Raw genomic sequence first — 21970 nt, 5'->3', positions numbered from 1 at the left:
TCAAGACCTAAATTTGCCAAATCGGTCCAGCCGTTCTCGAGTTTTAGCGAGACTAACGAACAGCAATTAATTTTTATATATATAGATAAAAATTACAATATTTCTGGCTAACTATGGGCAATAATTAAGTTTAAATCAATTTCTTTTTTATCTATCGTCTAGACATTGATAGATTTATTTTTCGTAGGAAATCTTTAAAATATCTAAAAATTATTATTAATTAATCAGGGTGAGTTCGCGATAACGTCCCACCTCTACTACTACTAACTAGTAGGTACCAACACCGACAAAAACGTGGGTAAAGCCGTGTTAATATATAATTTATATTTTTTTAGTAGCAATCCTTTCAGGAAGCCTTGATTCTTCTAGAATCTAGAGTAAGGTAAGTACGTATTAACCTGATCAAATTAATAATAATTTTCAGATTTCTTAAAGATTTCCCACGAAAAATAAATCTATCAATGTCTAGACGATAGATAAAAAGAAATTAATTTAAACTTAATTATTGCCCATAGTTAGCCAGAAATATTGTAATTTTTATGTTGAATTAAAACTCAAAGTCATTTTTCACTCACGAAAGTTTTAATAATTTAAAAAAATATAGTTTAAAATACGCTGGAGTGTATAACTTGGCCCCGCGCCCTCGACATTTACAAGTGGTGAATTTTTGCCGAATTTCGCCAGAAGCACGGTCAACAGTTACACAATATGGCAACCGCAGGTTATCATTTGCGTGCATTAAATTTATGATGGAAAAATGGATTGTGATAAGATTTAATGTTTGTCGTATTAACGGCTTCGTATCCATTAATAGCACGTCGTGGAGCAGTTATTGATTTCAGATTACGATATATCATCTTTGGGATTCGTTTGGCGGTTTTTTATGAGAAAAAACGACGAGACGAGCAATATGTTTACCTGGTGGTAAATGATACGCCTTGCCCGAATGTACAATGAAGTACCGCTCATTACCTAAACTTATGCTTCAACTACAATTGCTTCGTCACTTTCAGACATAGTATGGATAATATTCCTTAGCCCACTAAAGAAAATTATTACAAATAAAATTTTAAAACAAACTCGACTCGAACCCGCGACCTCTCGCGTTGGGTGCGAGCGCTCTTCCACTGAGCCAACCGTTCGAGTGACGTAAAGTTCAAAAATCTTGATATGTCTTGTTCAACTCTCAGGTTGTGGCTTTACCCAGAGGATCTACTTTACCTTAAATTTATTTTTATTATTTGATTTGATTAGATAAGGCATATTGTTCTTCACTGTTTTATTTTGTAAATGTTTCCATGTGAGTACAGTATTTGTCCTATATAAAGAGATATATGCTTTACTGTACTATATAATAAACTATATGAATAAGTTAAGCTTTTAGATTATTAAAACTTTCGTGAGACATTGTTAACTTATGTATATCGGAGGTCCTTCATCAGGGTGAATTTAGTGGGTTCCCTATAACGTTCCGTCTCTTAATTCACTAACCTGCTGAAAGACATCTGAATGGTCCGAAACTAGTCGGTACCCATACATATAAACTGTGAGTAAAGCGATATTAATATATTTATTTAAAACTTTACAAATTTACGTTAATAGAACAGCAAACCAAAAATCACGAAGATTTGTCCGGATTGCTAACATGAGTTGAGTTCGTAATGATAATTAAAATTAAGAACAGAAAAAACTTAATTAAGTACATACACAAAGTTTACATGCAAGGTGAAAAATTAAGAGAAGCTTTCCTAATGCCCAAACCCATTCAGCAGTTGGGTATAGTTAAGCAGAATGGACTCAAACCACACTTTGGTCAAAAGGCATAAAAAGGCATAAAAGGCATTTATTTTCTCAAAATTGATTCCTTTAGAATTCTTTTTAATGTCATTTCTTATACTACTAGATACTACTACCGCTTCGGAAACAAATGGAGCTCTGAGAGAGAAGAAGCGGCGCAAGAAAGTCGCCCAGCATTCTCTTTTTGCGCTCTTTTCAATAAAAATATACAATACTGCACAGTCATTTCTATCTCTATAAAATAATCACAATCTAGTCCCAGGCTGTCCGATTATATAAAATAGAGTTAAGTATGCCATCATACTCCTGAAGGCTGAATCTGTAATGTAGTGAAAACTCTATTTTTAAAATGTACACGGAAACTTTAGAGCTTAAACACCAAAAACCTATAACTCAAAAATGCTTTTGTGTGGATTTGAGTCCTTTCTAATTAACTACGTCCTGTTATGGATATATGCACATACACACGATGATGCGTGAACTGAATTTTACCACATGATAATATACGATAAATATTATTAGCTATTTTGTTTTCACCATCAATCAAGCACGAAGACAGAGAGAGCCGACAATTTATTTAATTAGTCCGCACTGTAATTAACATTTTAAAATAAATCGATGAGATCGTTCATACCGCAAATGTCAACCGAAAATTGAGACGAACGACGGACATTTTCAAATAATGATTTAATAATATGGGAACCGTTGCGATTGATGTGCTGCTTATTATTAAGTTGGCGACAAATTAAGATGTTATCGAGTTCCCGTGGTACCGCGGTAATATGGAATAGGGCCGGCGCACACCGGCCAAATTTTTTTATTGTATCTTTGTTTGCAATGGATGAACTTATAAACTACTAAGCCACATAAAATCAACTAGATTACACCAACAAGATCCCAGAAAATGAACTATTTTACAACAAGATCTCAGAAAATGTTCAAAACAAAAGTATTACGTTATTCAAAAGAATTGTTCAAAACCGTTTGTGTGGTAAAGGTTACTATAACATAAATGACTTTCTTAATTATACCACAGATTGGGAATGGATTGACCGCCCTCACGCTATCAAGTAATAAGTTTAATTGTACAATATTACTTTGTAAACATATTTATTCGATGAAAAAAAAAGAGCCCGCTGAGTTTGTTGCGCCCATTCTTCTCAGGTCTGAGGCATTCATTTTGGAATAGGTGGTAGTTTTTTGACTTTCAATAAGTGATGTCACATCAAAATATTTGAATTTGATTTATGAAAGCTACATTGTATTAAATAAGATATACTTTTTATAACAAAAAAATACAAAAATTGTAATCTGACTTAAATAGTCATGTTAAGGATTTTTTTTTACGACAATAAGGGACGAGACGAGTAGAACGTTCAGCCGAGTTTGATTGACGTAATTGATACGTCCTGCCTAACATAATGTAGTGCCGCTCAGGATTCTTGAATCCCAAAAATTCTGAACGGTACTACAATTGCGCGATAACCTATATTTTATTTAAATAACTGAAGCAAAGCGCGTCCCTGATAATTAAGTTACATTTTAATAATGTGAAAAAGTTGAAAAAAAAATATTATGGTGTGCATTTTAAAATGATTTACAATTATAATTAGGAACAAACACTACTAAGTGGCCTCGCCTGAGACAATTTTCACAACTAATAAGAATTTAAAAAGTAAGAAAAATTCTTTATTTTCTCATTGTTACCTCATTATTTCATAATTCTTTATGATGTCATCTATTAAGATTGATAAACTTCAAAGTGCCAACACGATCTGTGCGTAATCCATGTATATTTTCGATCAGTTCCTCAAATACTAATGTATCGCATAACAACCCGATTATGAGAATTTGTTTGTGTTTTTCATATATTCCTTACAAATATACTTAGACTTGTTTAAAAATACTCTTTTTTAAACTTGCTAGCTTACGTAAAATAATATAATGTTTAGCTTAAATTTCATTATAATGTAATTTCTGTTGTGTCCACTTATTATTTTCTTACTGTATTTGGTGAATGATGTGTACATTTTTAATTGGATCTCAGGATCACAAAAAATATGCTGTACTTGTTATAAGATGATAGTTTTATCTTGTTATCTGTTATTGAAACTCATTGTAAATCTATATATATATATATATATAAAAATGAATTGCTGTTCGTTAGTCTCGCTAAAACTCGAGAACGGCTGGACCGATTTGGCTAATTTTGGTCTTGAATTATTTGTGGAAGTCTAGGGAAGGCTTAAAAGGTGAATAAATATGAAAGTGCTCGGAATTAAATAAAAACAACAACTTTGTTTTTCCTTTAATGTGTCCCCCGTCGTCCGATATTTGTTTTGTATGGACATATTTTCTATGAGAGAATTTATTGACGCACGGTTTGATTGTTCTGCTGTAAAACAATTTCATTACAACAACTGGGAGCATATATTACGAAATAATACTTGATGTAATGAAATATTATTGACAAATTCATAAAAAACAGTATTTTATTTATTATGTACTACAGAACAACGTCTGTCGGGTCAACTAGTAAATAAATAAATGCCAAAATACTACCACCATTAGGAGAAACAAATGGATTCTAAAGTTGTTAATGCGTATGTGTCTGGCCCACATTCAAGTGAGCCCAATTGACGCAAAGATAATCAATAAATCGTATAAAAGTGTTATTAGCAGGGGTCGTTGTGGTGGCGCGATGTGTGGCGTGCTCTCAAGTAACGGGCCTCTCATTACCCGCGGGTGGCCCGGCCTGCTAATGCACTCCCGAGAACATCAGGTTTAAATTAAAGGGACATTTCAATACGTATTACCCTGTACGCGGTTGTTTATCTTAAATATCGATATTTTTTATATGGGAACTAATAACTCGATGCAGAAAGTGACACTCGATGTCGCGTAGCGCGTCAGAATCTAATCATAGGTGAATGATTTTTATAATGAAAATACGGTTTGAAAATTCTGATCGGTACTACAATTGCGTTCGTCTCCTTGAGACATAAGATGTTAAGTCTCATTTGCCCCGTAATTTCACTAGCTACGGCGCCCTTCAGACCGAAACACAATAATGTTTACACACTACTGCTTCACGGCAAAAATAGGCGCGGATGTGGTACCCCTTATCTAGCCAGCATCCTGTGCAAAAGCCTGAAAACAATGATTTTTCACCATTGACAGATTCTTCTTCTTCCTGTCTGTTTTCTTTTGGGCCTCCCTCGTTTGTAGTCGCCAGGATGTCTACCATGGGTTGACTGTGCACTTTCCATATCTTTATCAATGGTTGTTCACCACATGGCCAGCGGTATTCCGTTATCTTATTTGTAGTCTGAAATGGCCAGTGTTTTTTAAAAGCGTCTCATTTGACTCTCTCTCTAGATCATACTCTCGACTATGTTTGCCACAACCAAAGCTACTTAAAAACATCTTTCAAAGGACACTATCTTTTTCTATGGGATAGATGAACTACTGGCCAGCAAAAGTACGGTAAGAGTATAAGAGTGAAGTAGGCCATTCTCCTTTTCAACACCGAAATAATCACAGAAGCAATGCCAGCCAATTTGGGTAGTTTTTTTAAGGAAATGTATATTGTTTCATACTAGAAACAGACCGCATGGAATGGTCAATCTCAATCAATCAATCAAAAATAGAAAATCACACTGTGGAGGATGAAATGTCACTGGTTTGATATTATCTTTTGTTGGGAATATGTTGAGATGGTGAGAATGAATGCCTATATGGGCTTTCGATTATTTTTCTGTCAATCGTTCTACTCCACTGTATCTATTATTGTCTAAATATTAATAAAAATAGCTTCTATATAATATTCTTACAAAAATTCATTAATTTATTCCTTTAATATGAAAACTGTTATAGTAAAATCTAATTTTAAAATACATCTAAATATGAACATGTTTCAGTTACCTAAAAATTATTGTATTTCAATAATAAAATATCATACAACCATTTATTAAAGTTATGTTTAAAACTGAAAGATTTGAGAAACTCTACGATCTGTACAGTTTTCATATCTGTGCGTTTCACCGCGAGTTGTGTCTGAGTAATATTTAGATATTATTAATAGATCAAGACTAGACAGGAGTAAATTATGAGAGTCGTGTCGTGGTGGTGGGAGACGGTACGGGACACAGTCGCTACTTTTTATCATTTTACTAAAATAAACTGGCGCGCTGAAGTCTAAAAGAAAATGTTAGGATGGAATTGAAATTGTTTGACGGGGATCTCAAGTCTGTCTACGATTAGTATTTAAGTAAGGTTATCACTTTGAGTCATAGTACGTATAGGTATTATAAAAGAGCTTTTATATTGTTTCGAATATGCTTATAAAATATTTCTCAAGGGATTATATGTGGGTACTTCCATAAAAATAATAATATTGACACACTTTTCACACAAATTATCTTGCCCCAAGTTAAGCATATATAGCCTGTGTTATGGGTTACAAGACAACGATATATTTAATACAATACACTTACTTAAACATACATAAATTCATATAACATTCAAATAAACATACATAAATACATTTAAACATCCATGACTCGGATAATAAGAAATGTTTTATTTGATTAACGCGTGTGTTATACATTTAAATAAAACACTTTTAAAGGATTAAAACACGTGGGATTGTAACTCTTTTTACATTAGATTTTTGCGTAAATATTACAGCTTTATTTTAGTTAACCCAAAAATGTGGAACGCTTCACGATTTTGCGTGTCATCCTAGCGCAGATTAGATGCTAAACGCGTTTTAATTATTTAAAAGTGTTTAATTTAAATAAAAAATATGACAAATTAACTCTGTAATCCCTGACAGTTCAATATATTAATTTGTATTGTATATCCTTTGTAATATTATGAGCACAAATGATTTAAATATTCCGCCGTGCCATCCATAATGGTTTTGATATATTCTTTCAATCTAACCGATATTTGCGCACGAAGTTTTTACACGGCTTACCTATTCTTCATTATAAAAAGGCATAAAAGGCATTCATTTTCTCAAAATGGATTCCTTTAGAATTATGTCTTATGTCATTTCTAATATTATAATAGATACTACTACCGCTTCGGAAACAAATGGCGCTCTGAGAGAGAAGAACCGGCGCAAGAAACTCTCCCAGCGTTCTTTTTTTTGCGCTCCTTTCAATTAAAATATAAAATATTATCATTTCTGTTACTATAAAACAATTATGATCTAGTCCCAGGTTGTCCGATCACTTAGATATTCAGCTGTGGAGTAGTAGGATTTACGACAGAGCCATTTTTTTTATAAAACATTTAAATTTATTTATAGATAATGCCTGAACAGTGGCTAGGACTTTATTATAAAAGTGTATACATTTAACCTTAAAGCTATTATGTACCTTATGAAGCCTACTAGAATTAGTTACAAGCAATCCCTTCATCAATGAAAATCAGTATAAAGACCAAAAAGGTGACGATTTTTGTGAACGTATATTAAATTTTCATAATTCAGATTTTCAATTATATATTTCCATGAAATTCTGTCCGAAACTCATTATTATTATTGAGTCATTAATATTAGATATTTTGTCCTATTTAAAAATTACGACAGACTTTTCAAATAAAAAGGGAACCTATTCAGCACGTATTTTTTTACGTTATTCATCGATTTCTCCAAAACTCTTAACTAATGATACATCATACTTTTCATTCGGCTTTCTATAATAAGCGTGTTTTTTAGTTTTTTTATAACTACTAATCATTTTATATTGCTTTACTGTCCAGGTCATATTGATACTACTGTATCCAGACCATTGTATGGAATTTAATTTAATGATCTTAAAATAATAAAAATGCCCATTGCTATAATTACATACTTTTAATCAAACTATGTTTTGAAACATTTGCTTGAAGCTGGAAGCCTTAACTCTGTCTATTGACATTGACATATTGATTTTTTTTTATGAAACTAAGGGACAAGACCAGCAAAGTGTTCAACTGATGCTTATTCATACGCCCTGCCTATTACAATGCAGTGCCGCTGAGGATTCTTGAAAAACCCAAAAATTCTGAGCGGCTGAGATGTTAAGTCTCATTTGCCCAGTAATTTCACTAGCTACGGCGCCGTTCACAACGAAACACAGTAATGTTTACACATTACTGTTGTAGCCGCCTGCCGTTGTGGTACCTATAATCTAGCTGGCATCCTGTGCAAAGGAGCCTCCCACTGGTAAAAAATTATATTTATAGCTCAGTACTGACATCACATCAGATCTTCTCCGTATTTTCCTAGAAATAAATTAGTTCGTTATATAACTAGTTAATAAACGAATATACATTTATTTACTTGAAGTTTCTACACTTTTTATTACAGTTAGTTACCTCTATCAGTCTGTGTGAGACACTCGGTGACAGCATTATGTTCATGATGATAACAGCTTTAGTCAGATTGTAGACGACGTAAGTATTTACGATTTGAATATATTCGTCGTCTGTCGTCTCGGTATTTCTATGATCGCGCGGGCGCGTCTGTTCCTCAAAATTCATATATTATATTACCATTTGATTATTTTAGCATTATTAAAACATTTTTATTATCATCTAGAATGTTCCTCGATGATTTGTTTTGCTAGTTTTGATTTTTCGCCTAGCGTTACGTCGAACTAGAATAGACGAATAATAAATTACTTTTTTTAGATATCTCGATTGATAACTGGAAACATGATCAAATTTCGTAGCTCAAAGCCGACGTGGTGAGCCAGTTTTTTTAGGTTATAATTTTCCTATTTACCCTCCGTTACTATTAAATCTAATTCAGGGATTTCTTTCGCAATTTATTCTTTCTTAGAACCACACTCGGTCACAATACAATGCCATACGAATTACAGGAGTGTTGACAGCCTTTAGAATAATTTAAACGTTTTTTTCACAAACACCGTCAAAGAACATTCCACAAGAAAGTTTTTCGGTTTAAAATCAGAGTCGCCGATATGATGAGAATAAAAAAAATTAGGAAAACGGTTGATCCTAAAGGCCATCCCTGCAACTTCCCGCTAATTTCATACCAAATTTATAAATTTTAGAAATTATTAGAGAAGTTTTTTTTTATTTTTTTTTTTGATATCAATTGAATAAATTTATCGATTTCGACCAAACTGACAACGATCGACGCAGGCTTATATTCTATAACTATAGAACTTGGAACATGCATTTGACCAGATATTCAATTTCGGAGTATTGATAAATATAACAAATCATTCTCAAAAATCAAGTCTGATAAAAGTTTAGCAAAACACCATTTTTTTCAATTTTCAAACGGCAATAAGTTTGAAAATCTTCAAAAGTTTGGTGAAGCCCTTATGAATGGCACCAACCGCGATGAAATCGAGCGGTTCAAAAGTTATAAGAGATACATACATAAATTTTTTAAAGTCCTCTAAATTAAAATGTTGGGTAACGTTGCAAAATGTAGAGTTCATTCGATATCGCTAAGTAGTAGGGAACAAGGAAAGTCTCCATTTACTTTAGTTTAGCAACTAAGTGTTGTCATTGAAATAGTAATAAATCACTTTATATGTTCTGATAAAAGGTCGTCACCCAATTGTATTGATAATTACAACAATGCGTTATATGACCGATCAATTGACAAATTGTTTAAAGTGGATTCAGTTCTAGTTGGGACATGAATATTATAAGATTATTTAATTGTTTCTTGCTTAGATTAAGGATTGGTCTCCGCTGCGCTCCAATTAGATACAGTTTAGATATGCACTACGATTTAGATAGGGGAATAAAGAATATGCTGTACGTGCCATTTAATTTTAGTTGATGGCCCCTAACTTAAATAGTAGTATAATTCTACTTAGTTTCATTAGGTTGCGGAAGACACCTATATAGCTAAATATAAGGCAAACAGTTCAATTACTGATGACATGGTTTTTACTGAGATACCCCAGAGATCTTCGTTAATAAACATACAGTCGAAAAATCTCCTCTTTTTAAAGTCGGTTGATTGCCGAATGAATGTGACTAAAACATCATAATATTTTTTCCCTAATATATAGCAACATTCAAACTTATGCAAAAAAATGTCGAATATATTCTTCACAAGTTTTGATACCAAAATGAGGCACTCAATCAGAATCGATGCTGGAGAATTACGTGTGAAGTGAGTAACGACATGTGTGACGAGTGACAGTTGACAGCGTGACGACTTACAAAAACATACCTTCAATAATTATAAGTCCTATTTCAATGTTGTATGTAGATATACAATGTTTCTAACCGCTGTAATTAAAAAAAAGCTTAAGGTTCAATGAATCTAACCAAGTTATATGATTTTTTTTATGTAAATAAGGGACGAGAGGAGCAGGACGTTCAGCTGATGGTAATTGATACGCCCTCTCCATTAATATGCAGTGCCGCACAGGATTCTTGAAATACCCAAAAATTCTGAGTGGCACTATAATTACGCTCGTCACCTTGAGGTTTAAGATGTTAAGTCTCATTTGCCCAGTAATTTCACTAGCTACGGCGCCCCTAGACCCGAAACACAATAATGTTTACGGATTATTGCTTCATGGCAGAAATAGGCGCCTTTGTGGTACCCATAATCTACCCGACATCCTGTACAAAGGAGCCTCCCACTGGTAGCTTGTTATTGTTATAACAGTGTTAACAATGATATACATATACATTTTAACTGTATTATCTGAATTTATTATTTCTAAATTGGTGAAAATTCTAATATAAAAAAATCCATTCCCTAGGAAAATTAATGGAATTATGCGCCATTTAGGAAATCTATATATATAAAAATGAATTGCTGTTCGTTAGTCTCGCTAAAACTCGAGAACGGCTGGACCGATTTGGGTAATTTTGATCTTGAATTATTTGTGGAAGTCCAGAGAAGGTTTAAAAGGTGAATAAATAGGAAAATGCTGCTAAATTAAACAAAAACAACAAATTGTTTTTCCTTTGATGTGTCCATACATAATTTCTATGAGAGAATTTATTGACGCACGGTTTGACAGTTCTGCTGTGAAACAATTTCATTACGACAGCAGGGTGCATATTTTACGAAGTAATTTTTGATGTTATGATATTTTACGAGTATTGACAAAATTCATATAAAAACATTATTTTATTTATTATATACAGAACAACGTCTGTCGGGTCACCTAGTTACTAATAAATTTCTATCTAAAATGTAATAAATTATAATCTTAATGTTGATTAGGCTTTGATTCACAAAATACTTCAACACGTGATTCACATATACAGGAGGTATCTACAGAAGCTGCTAGTTAGTGCCAAGTGATGATGTTCTTCTAACGAGCTCTACATTTTCCGAACATGTGGTATATTGAATCAATTTAATAAAGTTATTTAACTTATCACACAAATGAAGCGCCATTATTTATGCATATCTACATAAGTAATATAAAATCGATGGTTATTTCGTTCATAGTACCGAGCCATTCAATCGAGACACGTCGGATGCACGGGCTAATTGCAAGGACACACTCGACGGCATTGTCCAGGAGCAGTCATCGTGTCGGAGCCAGGGTCGGGCGTCCAGGGCTGAGCTGGTGGGAATGTTTCTAATTGGCGATCCGAGATTAATATATCAAATCATTTCCTGCTCTTGGCATTTTAATAAGCGATTTTTTGGTAATTTTTTAGTCCATCTATGGGATGATAATTGATATTAAATGTTATTTTTTTAAAGTGACAACCCTAACTTCTGGGATTAAATACACAAATTAAATTTGAAAACAAAATTTATGAACGATGCGGGACTCAAAATCGCGACCTTTCCTCACAAGTTGAATTATCAACAATACTTCACTCGAACTGTTGGATAAGTGGAAAGAGCGCTCGCATGGAACGCGAGAGGTCGCGGATTGAATATTGTTTACAAATTTAATCTGCGTATTGTTATTAATTTGCTATCTGTTTGTATAAGACAGATACCTTTTATCAAACTAATGAGGGCTGATTTCACCATTAAAATAGAAGGCGATTTGGATAAATTTTACGCTGGTTAACAAGTTGCAACTCCAATTCGCATTTCACCAAAATGCAGTTAGACCCTAACCGCGTTTAAATGCTTACCACTGAATTTTGGAAAACATTTTCCGAGCATAATATGGTAGATTCAGTAATTTAAAAAAAATATAGTGACGATTAAAAGGCGCTTAATTTAAGCCTAATTGAATAAAGTTTATTTGACATTGACTTTGACATTCTGCACTTGAAAATGTTCAAAACAAAAGTATTACGTTATTCAAAAGAATTGTTATAAAACCTTTGTCTGGTAAAGGTTACTATAACATAAATGACTTTCTTAACGATGCCACTAGCTTGGGAATGAAGCGACCGCCCTCAGGGTATTAAATAATAAGTTTAATTGAAAAATATTACTTTGTAAACATATTTTGAGATGAGAAAAAAAACCCACTGAGTTTGTTGCGCCCATTCTTTTCATTCATTTTGGAATGGGTGGTAGTTGTTTTAATTTTCAATAAGTGATGTCACATCCTATTTTGAATAAAAATATTTGAATTTGAATTTGTAAACCAACATTGACATTGAAAAGTAATATCAGGATCGGTTGATAAATGATACAAAATTATCTTGATTGACTGAATTGTAAATAAACTTAAACTACAGATCGGATTTTAAAGGGGCTGTTAGTCTGTAACAGCTGATGTCAAGATGGCTTGTATAATCCTTATAAGATCCAAATTTGTACGCTTACTTTACAAGCTGTATGACTTTACAAACCTTTTTAAAATTATTTCTTATTATGTTAACTACTAAAATATGTCGGATTAAAGTTTTGAAATACTTATATCAAATAATTGAGTATCAAATTTAGGTGTTGGTGGTTATTACCAACTACAATAGTTAGTTGGAAACTAATGCTCATTTTATATACACAGATAAGAGGTCACAACACATTTTTTTTCAAAACGAGCGTATGTAAATCATGTGAACACAGCAATGCCGGAAATAAGTCTTAAGATTCATTGTTACAATAGAATAATTAGAACAATATTTTAAAACTTGCGTTAAAGAAACCTCTTATCTGTCAGAGGAAATTATTTCGATAGCAGACATATGAGAGCCAGTGTTACACTACACTACAATCAAATCCAAGATATTGACGAAGTAAGCATGAAGGCATAAAAGGCATTTATATACTCAAAATTGATTCCTTTAGAATTCTTTTAGATGTCATTTCTAATATACTAGACACTACTACCGCTTCGGAAACAATTAATGGCGCTCTGAGAGAGAAGAAGCGGCGCTTGAAACTCTCCCAACATTTTTTGTCCTCTTTTTAATGAAATATACTGTATTGTCATTGCTATTGCTATAAAATAATCATAATCTCCCAGGCTGTCGGATCACTTAGATATTCAGAGTAGTAGGATTTACGACAGAGCCATTTTTTAATCAAACATTTAAATTTATTTATACATAATGCCTGAACAGTGGCTGAGGCCATATTATAAAAATAACATTTACCCTTTAAGCTATTATGTATCTTATGAAGGCTACTAGAATTAATTACAAGCAATCCCTTATTTCTAGTGTCATAATAATGAAAATCACTATGAAGAGCATACCAAAACTTCGATGGTTCGAAGTCCATCTAACTATATGAAATGTTTAATTGTATATTTCATATTGAACGAACAAATTTCTTGACTTTAGGATACATTTATAATATGTATTTAAGAGGCTTCATAATCCAACGTAATTCCTCATGTTTTTATGTTTTTAGAATGTTTAAACTGAATATTTTTTCCAAATTCAGTCATTAAAACTAAATTGTGTTTTACACAATAATATCTTTAATTTCTTTATACATAACATGAGAGGAGAGAGTCTATTTATGTAAAGTGTATAAAAAGTTTGGTATCTCTAATAAATCCCACACAAAACAGTTAACCTTGGCTCTAGAACATACATAGGTACATGTATTTTTTTAAATTAATTATGTTTTCATTTTTTTTTAATTGAAAAGGAGGACAAACGAGCGTACGGGTCACGGTGGTGTTCACATTCTCTTGCAACAAAAAGGGGAATCACAGAAGCATTGCCAACCTTTAAGGAACGTGTACGCGCTTTTTTGAGTCATAGCTTTCCGGAAACACCGCACAAGAAAGCTCATTCCACAGGTTTGTAGTACGTAGAAGAAAGATCCATGAAAACCCGCACTGTGGAGGACCGCCACACATCCATATAGTGGGTATAATATCCTAATTTGTGGCGTGTCGTGCGAAGGTGGAATTCGGCGGCAAGAATCAGGTGAAACAGCTCTTCGGGACACACTAAATTAATAATTTTGAAGAATGAACAGTTTTTTAATAATTATCATAAAGCTGTGGTAGCAAGTACGAAACCAATTACAGGTTCTCGCTCTTAATAACAACATACCTAAAGTTGCCGAGTATGTTATATACATTGTTTACTGTCAACTTAATACTCGCAATTTAATTCGGGTATAAGCCAATCACTGTTTTGTGACGTTTTCCTTACTCCAAATTAATGGAGATCAAATGAAACAGCACGGATAAGCTTAAAAGTTTTTTACGACTCAATTTATTTGACCTAACTACATGTAGGTACCTCTACTAAAGATATGAAGCGATTTTAATTTGTTTTCTTGACGATTTGTGCCTTTACTCTGATACATTTCTAGCATGTACTTGATTAAGGCGGTTTGCATCATATTGTTAAAAGTTATATATAATTAAAAATAACGCAGACTTTAACATAAACTGCGGAATGTGTTGCATCGTCGTATTCCTTGGCATAGTTAACGTTAAAAAGTGAATTATCAAGTCAATATCTAATATTTATTTAAAACTTTTATAGATTGCTATTGAGCTATTTATCATTTAAAATAGCTTTAACCGGCGAAGATTGGACTATTACGGTTAACAGTTAAAGTTATTAACACATTTTTTGCTTAAACGGTACTTTAACATGTTTGTTATTGCCAATGTTAGTTGGTGTAACACACCCTTAATAGAGTATATAGGGGATTCAAGTAGTCAGTGTCAGTTTTGTAATGGAAGAAATAACTGGTGATCATCGCCTCCCACATTCTCCTGCAACATCAGAGGAATCTCAGGACCTTTGTCGGCCGCTTACAATAAGTATCAAATGAAAAAGTGTGTACTTATGTAAGCACGCAAGAAGTTATACTTCTTTAGCCTAACAAAACAAAAATCCTTAAAATTATTTATTACTCGTGCTATTCTACGTTTGTAGAAAGAACAATATTGTAAAAATCTTGCAACGATGCCTTTGACAATTAATTATTAAATAACGAATACGGCTATACGGGCTTGAACCCTTTGCCTATCCTAATAATGGACGAAGAAACAAAAAAATAAATAACGAATGTCGCAAACGTCAGAAAGTTTTAGGAACAAACTTCACCTTGTTATTTTTGTGTTACAGTGATGCGCGCGCATCTTAACATTTCACTCTCAACATTTTTTCAAAACGCGCCTTAAGAATTACAACTTCAATAATCGTCTTTCACTTGAATCACTCAAGGCCCATTGTGGTCAACTCTTCTAGTAATAATTACCACAAACAGAATCCAGACAATGGTTCCAACTTTACCAGCTAGTGGCAGTGCCTATACCTTGATACATACATATCAAGGAAGGGTACGTTAATACCAGTAATGGGACAGCCGCGTCACCGGAGCGCGACGTCTTCGGCAGCGGCACGACCAGCAAGCCGGAACGACTGCCATTATTATATAAAAGCCTTTTAATAAGACGCGCTTTGACCTGCGTACTTTAATGAACGATATAGACAAACTCGCTAGTACTTGGGGAAGTAAATGAAACATATCTTTAAACTTACTGAAAGGAGAATGGGCAAAAATATATAAACGTTGGTTTATACCTACCTATTCAACACTAACGCCCCCTGTAGAAATAAGAAGGTAATAAATCCATAATCAAAATTACATGTAATCTTTTAGGTCTAAATGCACGTCAGTTTTTCTTTAAATAAAAAAAGAATATCCTAAAATAAAACAGTATATCTGTATGTTACATTACTTATTAAATTTTAACTAATATTTGCATCAAAAATTACAATGTTAAGGTTTTCAGTAGGTGGTACGAGACCGTCCTGATATCTAGCCGAACATATTTTTTTGACAACACATATTGATACGCCCTGCCCATTATGGAAAAACCCAAAAATTCTGAGCGGCACTGCAATTGCGCTCGTCACCTTGAGACATAAGATGTTAAGTCTCATTTGTCCAGTAATTTCACTAGCCGGCGCCCTTAAGACCGAAACACAGTAATTGCTACACATTACTGCTTCACGGCAGAATAGGGGCCATTGTGGTACCCATAATCTAGTCGGCTTCCTGTGCAAAGGAGCCTCCCACTGGTGCTAATGCCATAATATTGAATAGACGAGTTCACAATATATCACTAAAATCACACGTACAATAATAATACCAAAATGCATTTATTCCACATTTCTGCTACCATCTAATATATAAAATTGTCATGTCGCGGTGTTTGTAGTTAAACTCCTTCGATTCTCATGAAATCTTGAGTGCATATTGGGTAGGTCTGAGAATCGGACAACATCTATTTTTCATCCCCCTAAATGTTAAGGGTTGTCCACGCCTAATTTTTTTTAAATTTATTTGACATTTTTTTTAATTTGTTTGATTATGAGTCAGAGTAAAATACATACAAATTCAAATTTTCAACCATCTACGATCAACAGTTACTTTTGTATCGCTATTTTAATATCGGCAATACAACGTTTGCTGGGTCAGTTACTATAATATTGTTGGGCGTGACTGTATACTGGCCCTCAGAAGAGACACAATATACGTACTTCTATACCAAACTCATTCAAATCATATTACATCATACTCTCTGTATACTTTGATTAGGTATAGACCACACAGAAAAATAAGGTAGGGGCTGCTTTTATTATTCTCGGATATCTCTTGAACCCCAGGACTTAGAGCGGTGCTTCCATAGAATGATATTAAGTACTTAAGATTAGCTTTTCATTAATATAGGTTTCATTAGTGTTGAGTATGTAGACAAATTTGCTCTTTCTCCTTTTACATTAAATATTTTGTAAATATTAACATTGTTTATTTATCCCGAAGTTTCATTGACATCGGCAGTAATAACGTGTTCACGAACGACCGAGGTTGACAGGAGCCGAGAAAGTCGTTTTAATCCTTTAAAAAGTATTTAATTTAAGTGTGTGATCCACTCGAACAAAATACTGTGCTTTATACTTTCGAATGGGGTATTACTATAGGACCACAATTTAACTGTATCTTTAGTTTACAAAAATAGCTTTAAAATTTAGTGGCATTTCAAAGTCTGTTTGTCACTACTGTCTTCAAATAGCGCGTACACTAACATAAAAAAAAACCAGTCAACCGTTTGCGTACACATGTTTTTAGTATAAGCTAAATTGTTAAGATTGTAAGATGTAATTGGTGATAAAACTCATAAATGCGTATATTATATAAATATAATGTTAAATATTTATTATAATATAAAATATAACTAAAATGATTTTAGGAATATTTGGTGCAACACTGCATTCAGTAGGTGCTGATACAAATATTTTTCAACAACTTAGTCGTAAAAAAATATTGCAACCGAAATTAATTACAAAATGAGTGAAATGTGAGGAGTTACTTTTGATATTCATTCAAATCAAGTTGCAAATTAAGGACAAAAAACAACAGCATTTTTGACACAGCACACTTGAAATTTAGATCGATCAAGATTTATGGATAATGAGAGCAACGAACATTAACAAAAGAAAACCGACGGATAGCAACCAGAGAGATAAACATTTTGCTGAGATGTTAACGTAAACATGGACACAGGCGCCACTCACGGAACTAATCGGTTGCTTAACACCGATTAAACTAAGATCACATGTTCACAGACGTTCATGAAGACATGTTCGAAACAGGGAAAAAATAAACATATCTTTGAGCGCCACCTCATTGTTATCAGTAATACACTGGTCTCAAATGTAAATAGAAAATATACATAAATAAAACATCTACGAACTATATTATTGAAAATAAATCAAATATATTTCAACCAGTGTTAATAACCCACTGATGTACGGAACTGAATAAATTCTCGTAATATTAAAAAAAAAACTGAAATCATACTTTTTAAGTCACTTAAAATAAATATATTTACACAATTTATCTAACTGGCACTAATGTTCTGTAGTTAATGTACATAGATTTAATAATAATTTAATAGCATATATTACAAACCCGTGTGGTTTTCTGATGCTAGCTTTAAGTATTTTCTTTTGTAAACTTTAATGTAAATAAATAGATAAATAATAAAAAAAAACTATAAAACATGAAACCAAAATAAATATACACAAAAAACCTAAGGTTTAATAAATATTGATTAAATTGGTCTTTGAATAATGGTTGATATTAAATACTTAAAGCAATATTATACCTTCAACTGAAAAGATGAACATTCTAAAGTATTCATTTGCAATTTCACCAATCATCCTGAAACAACCTATAAGTTTCTCTTTCTGTAGTGTGACTTTGACATTGGCGTTGACATTTGCGTATAGATTAAGTATTCAACATTAATAATGTCAAAATCTATAATTATGACCGAATGAAATACAGTATTGGCAACTGTTCATGCAACATTTACTCTAGGCCACTGCTTGACATTAAAGTTATATTATTTTAACAGTTTTAAATAAAGAGGTTTTCTACAGCATGAAGTTTACACTCTGGTCAGCATTACGTAGGTAATTTAAAAAAAACTAGTACTTAGTATTTTTATTAACACGATAAAAAGAAGTTTATTATTACTGAAGGCAAGATTATAAAATTCGTGATGATATTAAATAAGATAGAGATAAATTCAGTCAAATATTATGTTAAATTGAAAAACTTTAATGGTTTTAATTTATTACAATTATCACATAATAATTAATTGTGAGAATAATATATTTATTGCCTTAATTCTTTTACTAATTGTACATGTCAAATCAAATTTGATACAGACACTGTAAAATTTACAGTGTTACATTTTAAATAAAGTAAAGTTCTCAAAAAGCACTACACATTTACATACCTATTTCTGCCGTAAAGCAGTAATGTGTAAGCATTATTGTATTTCGGGCAGAAGGGCACCGTAGCTAGTGAAATTACTGGGCAATCGAGACTTAACATCTCATTATGTCTCAAGGAGACGAGCGCAATTGTAGTGCCGCTCAGAATTTTTGTATTTTTCAAGAATCCTGAGCGGCACTGCGTTGTAATGGGCAAGGCGTATCAATTACCATCAGCTGAACGTCCAGCTCGTCTCGTCCCTTAAATAACATAAGTGAATTAAATTTTAGTGGTATCTTCGCAGCTGTCAATCGTTCTTATATTTATTTGTCGATCTGAATTCTGGCCGCGAAGATTTGGATAATCGAAGGCAGTAGTGACGTCACGGCACGCTCTAGTTCCGACCTGTCCATGCCGGCTCTGACTAATGTAGCATTACGATACTACGTGAACTCTGAGCCGTTTTTTTGGCACTTGTTCCGATATTTCCGGAGCGTTTGTACTTTCTACAATGGGACGTTTCGGTATGATTTATATCGCATATAAAACGATATCTAATTAATTTCAAACATTAGCTTTTAAATCACTGAATTTTCTTTTCTGCATTTTAGCGTAAGTGTATTTTCAATGCTACATAATATAATTGTCATTTTTATTTCTGTAATAGCATTTAATTTGGAATGTGTGTTAAGCTATGCTGCCTATTCTTTGAAGTTTGTATATTGTACTGTAATTAGTACACTGGTATTCTTAAATATTTTTAATGTTACCTAGATGTGGTAAAATTAAGTTTCCAAGTTTAATGAATCATCAAAGCAAATATTAGCTTAAAGAAAAGTCTGCTGCAGGTTCAAAGCGCTAACACTGACGAATGACGTCTTTATTTTGCTAACCGCCCCGGCTTTCCAGATTTAATGTAACTGATGTTAACTTTAGACACATAATCCCGGTTATTCTGAGTGTTTATTTGATTTAGGTGAACATCATTGCGGGTTCCATCTTCATTTAATTTATTAAATTGCTAAGATTAGACGTAATGTACATCAATAATGTTATTTTATGAAAGGACTCTACCGTCATTAGTAGAGACCAAACTCTTACTTTCTTTCATTTAATTAATATTAAAGGGTTCCAAAAAATATTCTTGCTAATAAGCGATACAATAGTAGCTCTATAATTTGAGTAATAACGTACACCTGATCGACTGAAATTTAAATGATAATAAAAAAAGTAACAGGCTTCTAACTATTGTATTTTCAAGGTGATCAAAAAATATTTATTTTAACACAATAAATATAGAATGGTTGATATAACTTTTTTTTTCATTTAATTACAGATTCGGACAACGGTAATAAAGTAACAGTAACATATTATTCCAAAACTCTTTAAACTTTATCTTTACGTGTAATAGTTATAAAGGGTGCATAATAAGATCGAGCTAAGTGAACTTTTATTAGTACGCACGTTGTGGTACAGTGGTCACTTCGTACTATTTACACTGCACCTAAAATGGATTCATAATGGCTACTTGTTTGTACGATACACCTGCTTCGGCTTATTTGTAACAGCTATTAAATTTATTGCTAATTTTATTAATCAAACGCAACGTGCTCGTGTTATGTTATCGTTATTCTAACTTTAAGAAGTTTGGCATTTGTCAAGTTCCTGCGATCCTTACATTACTTTGGTAGGACATAATTTTATTCGCATCCTTAATCGTGTGATATTATTTATTATAGTAAGATTACGATGGGCGACGACTATTAAGTTCGTAATGAATAATATAAATTCAAGGAGCATTTCGCAAATTGTTTATCCTATTGTTAGTGTCACTCAACTCGCTGTTGTGAAATTATCATAATTTGTTGGTAAACATTACAGAGGCAAGTACGTAAATGATTAAATACGGTGAAATTGAGACCATAGAAGTAGCATGCAACCGCATAGAAGTTGAATCAGATTCGATACTCTTCAATTGACTAGAGTACAACAAGACTATTAGAATGGTACTTCTACATGGTCTATCGCTAGCTCATTTCAAAGACGTCAACTTCCATGCACTTATAAAACACAAAACACTCACTGTAACCCGGCTTGTAGACGGCCCGGATCCTCTTAATCAACTTGCTAGTCCTTCTCAAGGGAGGACCGAGGGCCACGGCAGCGTGGCCTCTCCTCTCCGCGAACACGATATAGTTCTTTCGATTCTGTAAAGGCACTTCGAAACGTCCCGAGCACTCCAAGGGATCCTGGGGCAGCTTGAGGCGGATGATGGCGTCCTCGTGTGGCCAGCGGCCCTGGCGACGCAGCACGCGGCGCACCTGCAGCGTGGCGGCGTCGCGGGCCAGCGACTGCACGCGCGCCTCGAAGGCTGCCGGGGCCCGGTAGGCTCGCCACGCGACGTCCGCGCGCTCGCAGTAGGGGCGGCGCGGCGCGGCCAGGCTGCCAGCGAGGCACAGCAGGGCCCAGCAAAACGCCGCGCGGCCGCAAGTCTTCATCGCGCCATCGCAGCGCACTCTGTCGCTCACGGAGCACACGCACGGACACACACCTCGCACGTCGGCAGCCGGCGCGCGACTGAGCGCCAGCCGCCAGCTCCCTCCGCTGATTCACGATCTCGATCACGCCTCGCACCGAAATAGTCTCGACTCGAGTCCGACTCGAGTTCGACTCGCCGCGGCACGCGCCGCCCGCCGACTTATCTCGCGCGGTCATTTGCGACCGTTGTAATTAGCGGCCGCGGCGGCACGGTCAACACTTAACACCTGATCGGCTTGTCGTAACCCCTATCATTATCAAATTAACTAGGTATCGCCTCCGCACATTCACTAACTAAACGCTTTCATATGATCTTACCAACATTATTTAAAAGTTAACACTTACTCGTCGATATATCTTAGTATATATAAATTAAATGTCTTGATGTTTGTTTCCAGTGAACTACTAAACTAATGAAAGGATTTTAATGGGGATTACTTTATGGAGTGCAGTTTAGTCTAACTTGAGAGATAGGGTAGTTTTTATTTTGATTTGGGA

The 21970-nt window shown here is 33.9% G+C and overlaps 1 protein-coding gene across 1 annotated transcript in view; it reads right to left on the bottom strand.

The window, feature by feature from the left end:
* LOC126973005 (protein vein) overlaps window positions 1-21520 on the bottom strand; it is a 110455-nt gene extending 88935 nt beyond the window's left edge. The window contains exon 1 of the mRNA XM_050820129.1: window positions 21018-21520. Within this exon, the coding sequence (XP_050676086.1) occupies window positions 21018-21432 (415 nt within the window). The 5' untranslated portion in view covers window positions 21433-21520. The remainder of the gene's footprint in view (window positions 1-21017) is intronic.
* Window positions 21521-21970: the final 450 nt, after the last annotated feature.

The sequence above is a fragment of the Leptidea sinapis genome, chromosome 28, assembly GCF_905404315.1.
Source record: "Leptidea sinapis chromosome 28, ilLepSina1.1, whole genome shotgun sequence".
Classification (NCBI taxonomy): Eukaryota; Metazoa; Arthropoda; class Insecta; order Lepidoptera; family Pieridae; genus Leptidea; species Leptidea sinapis.
Note: the sequence above shows the minus strand (reverse complement) of the source record. Positions and strands in the feature narration are given on the sequence as shown.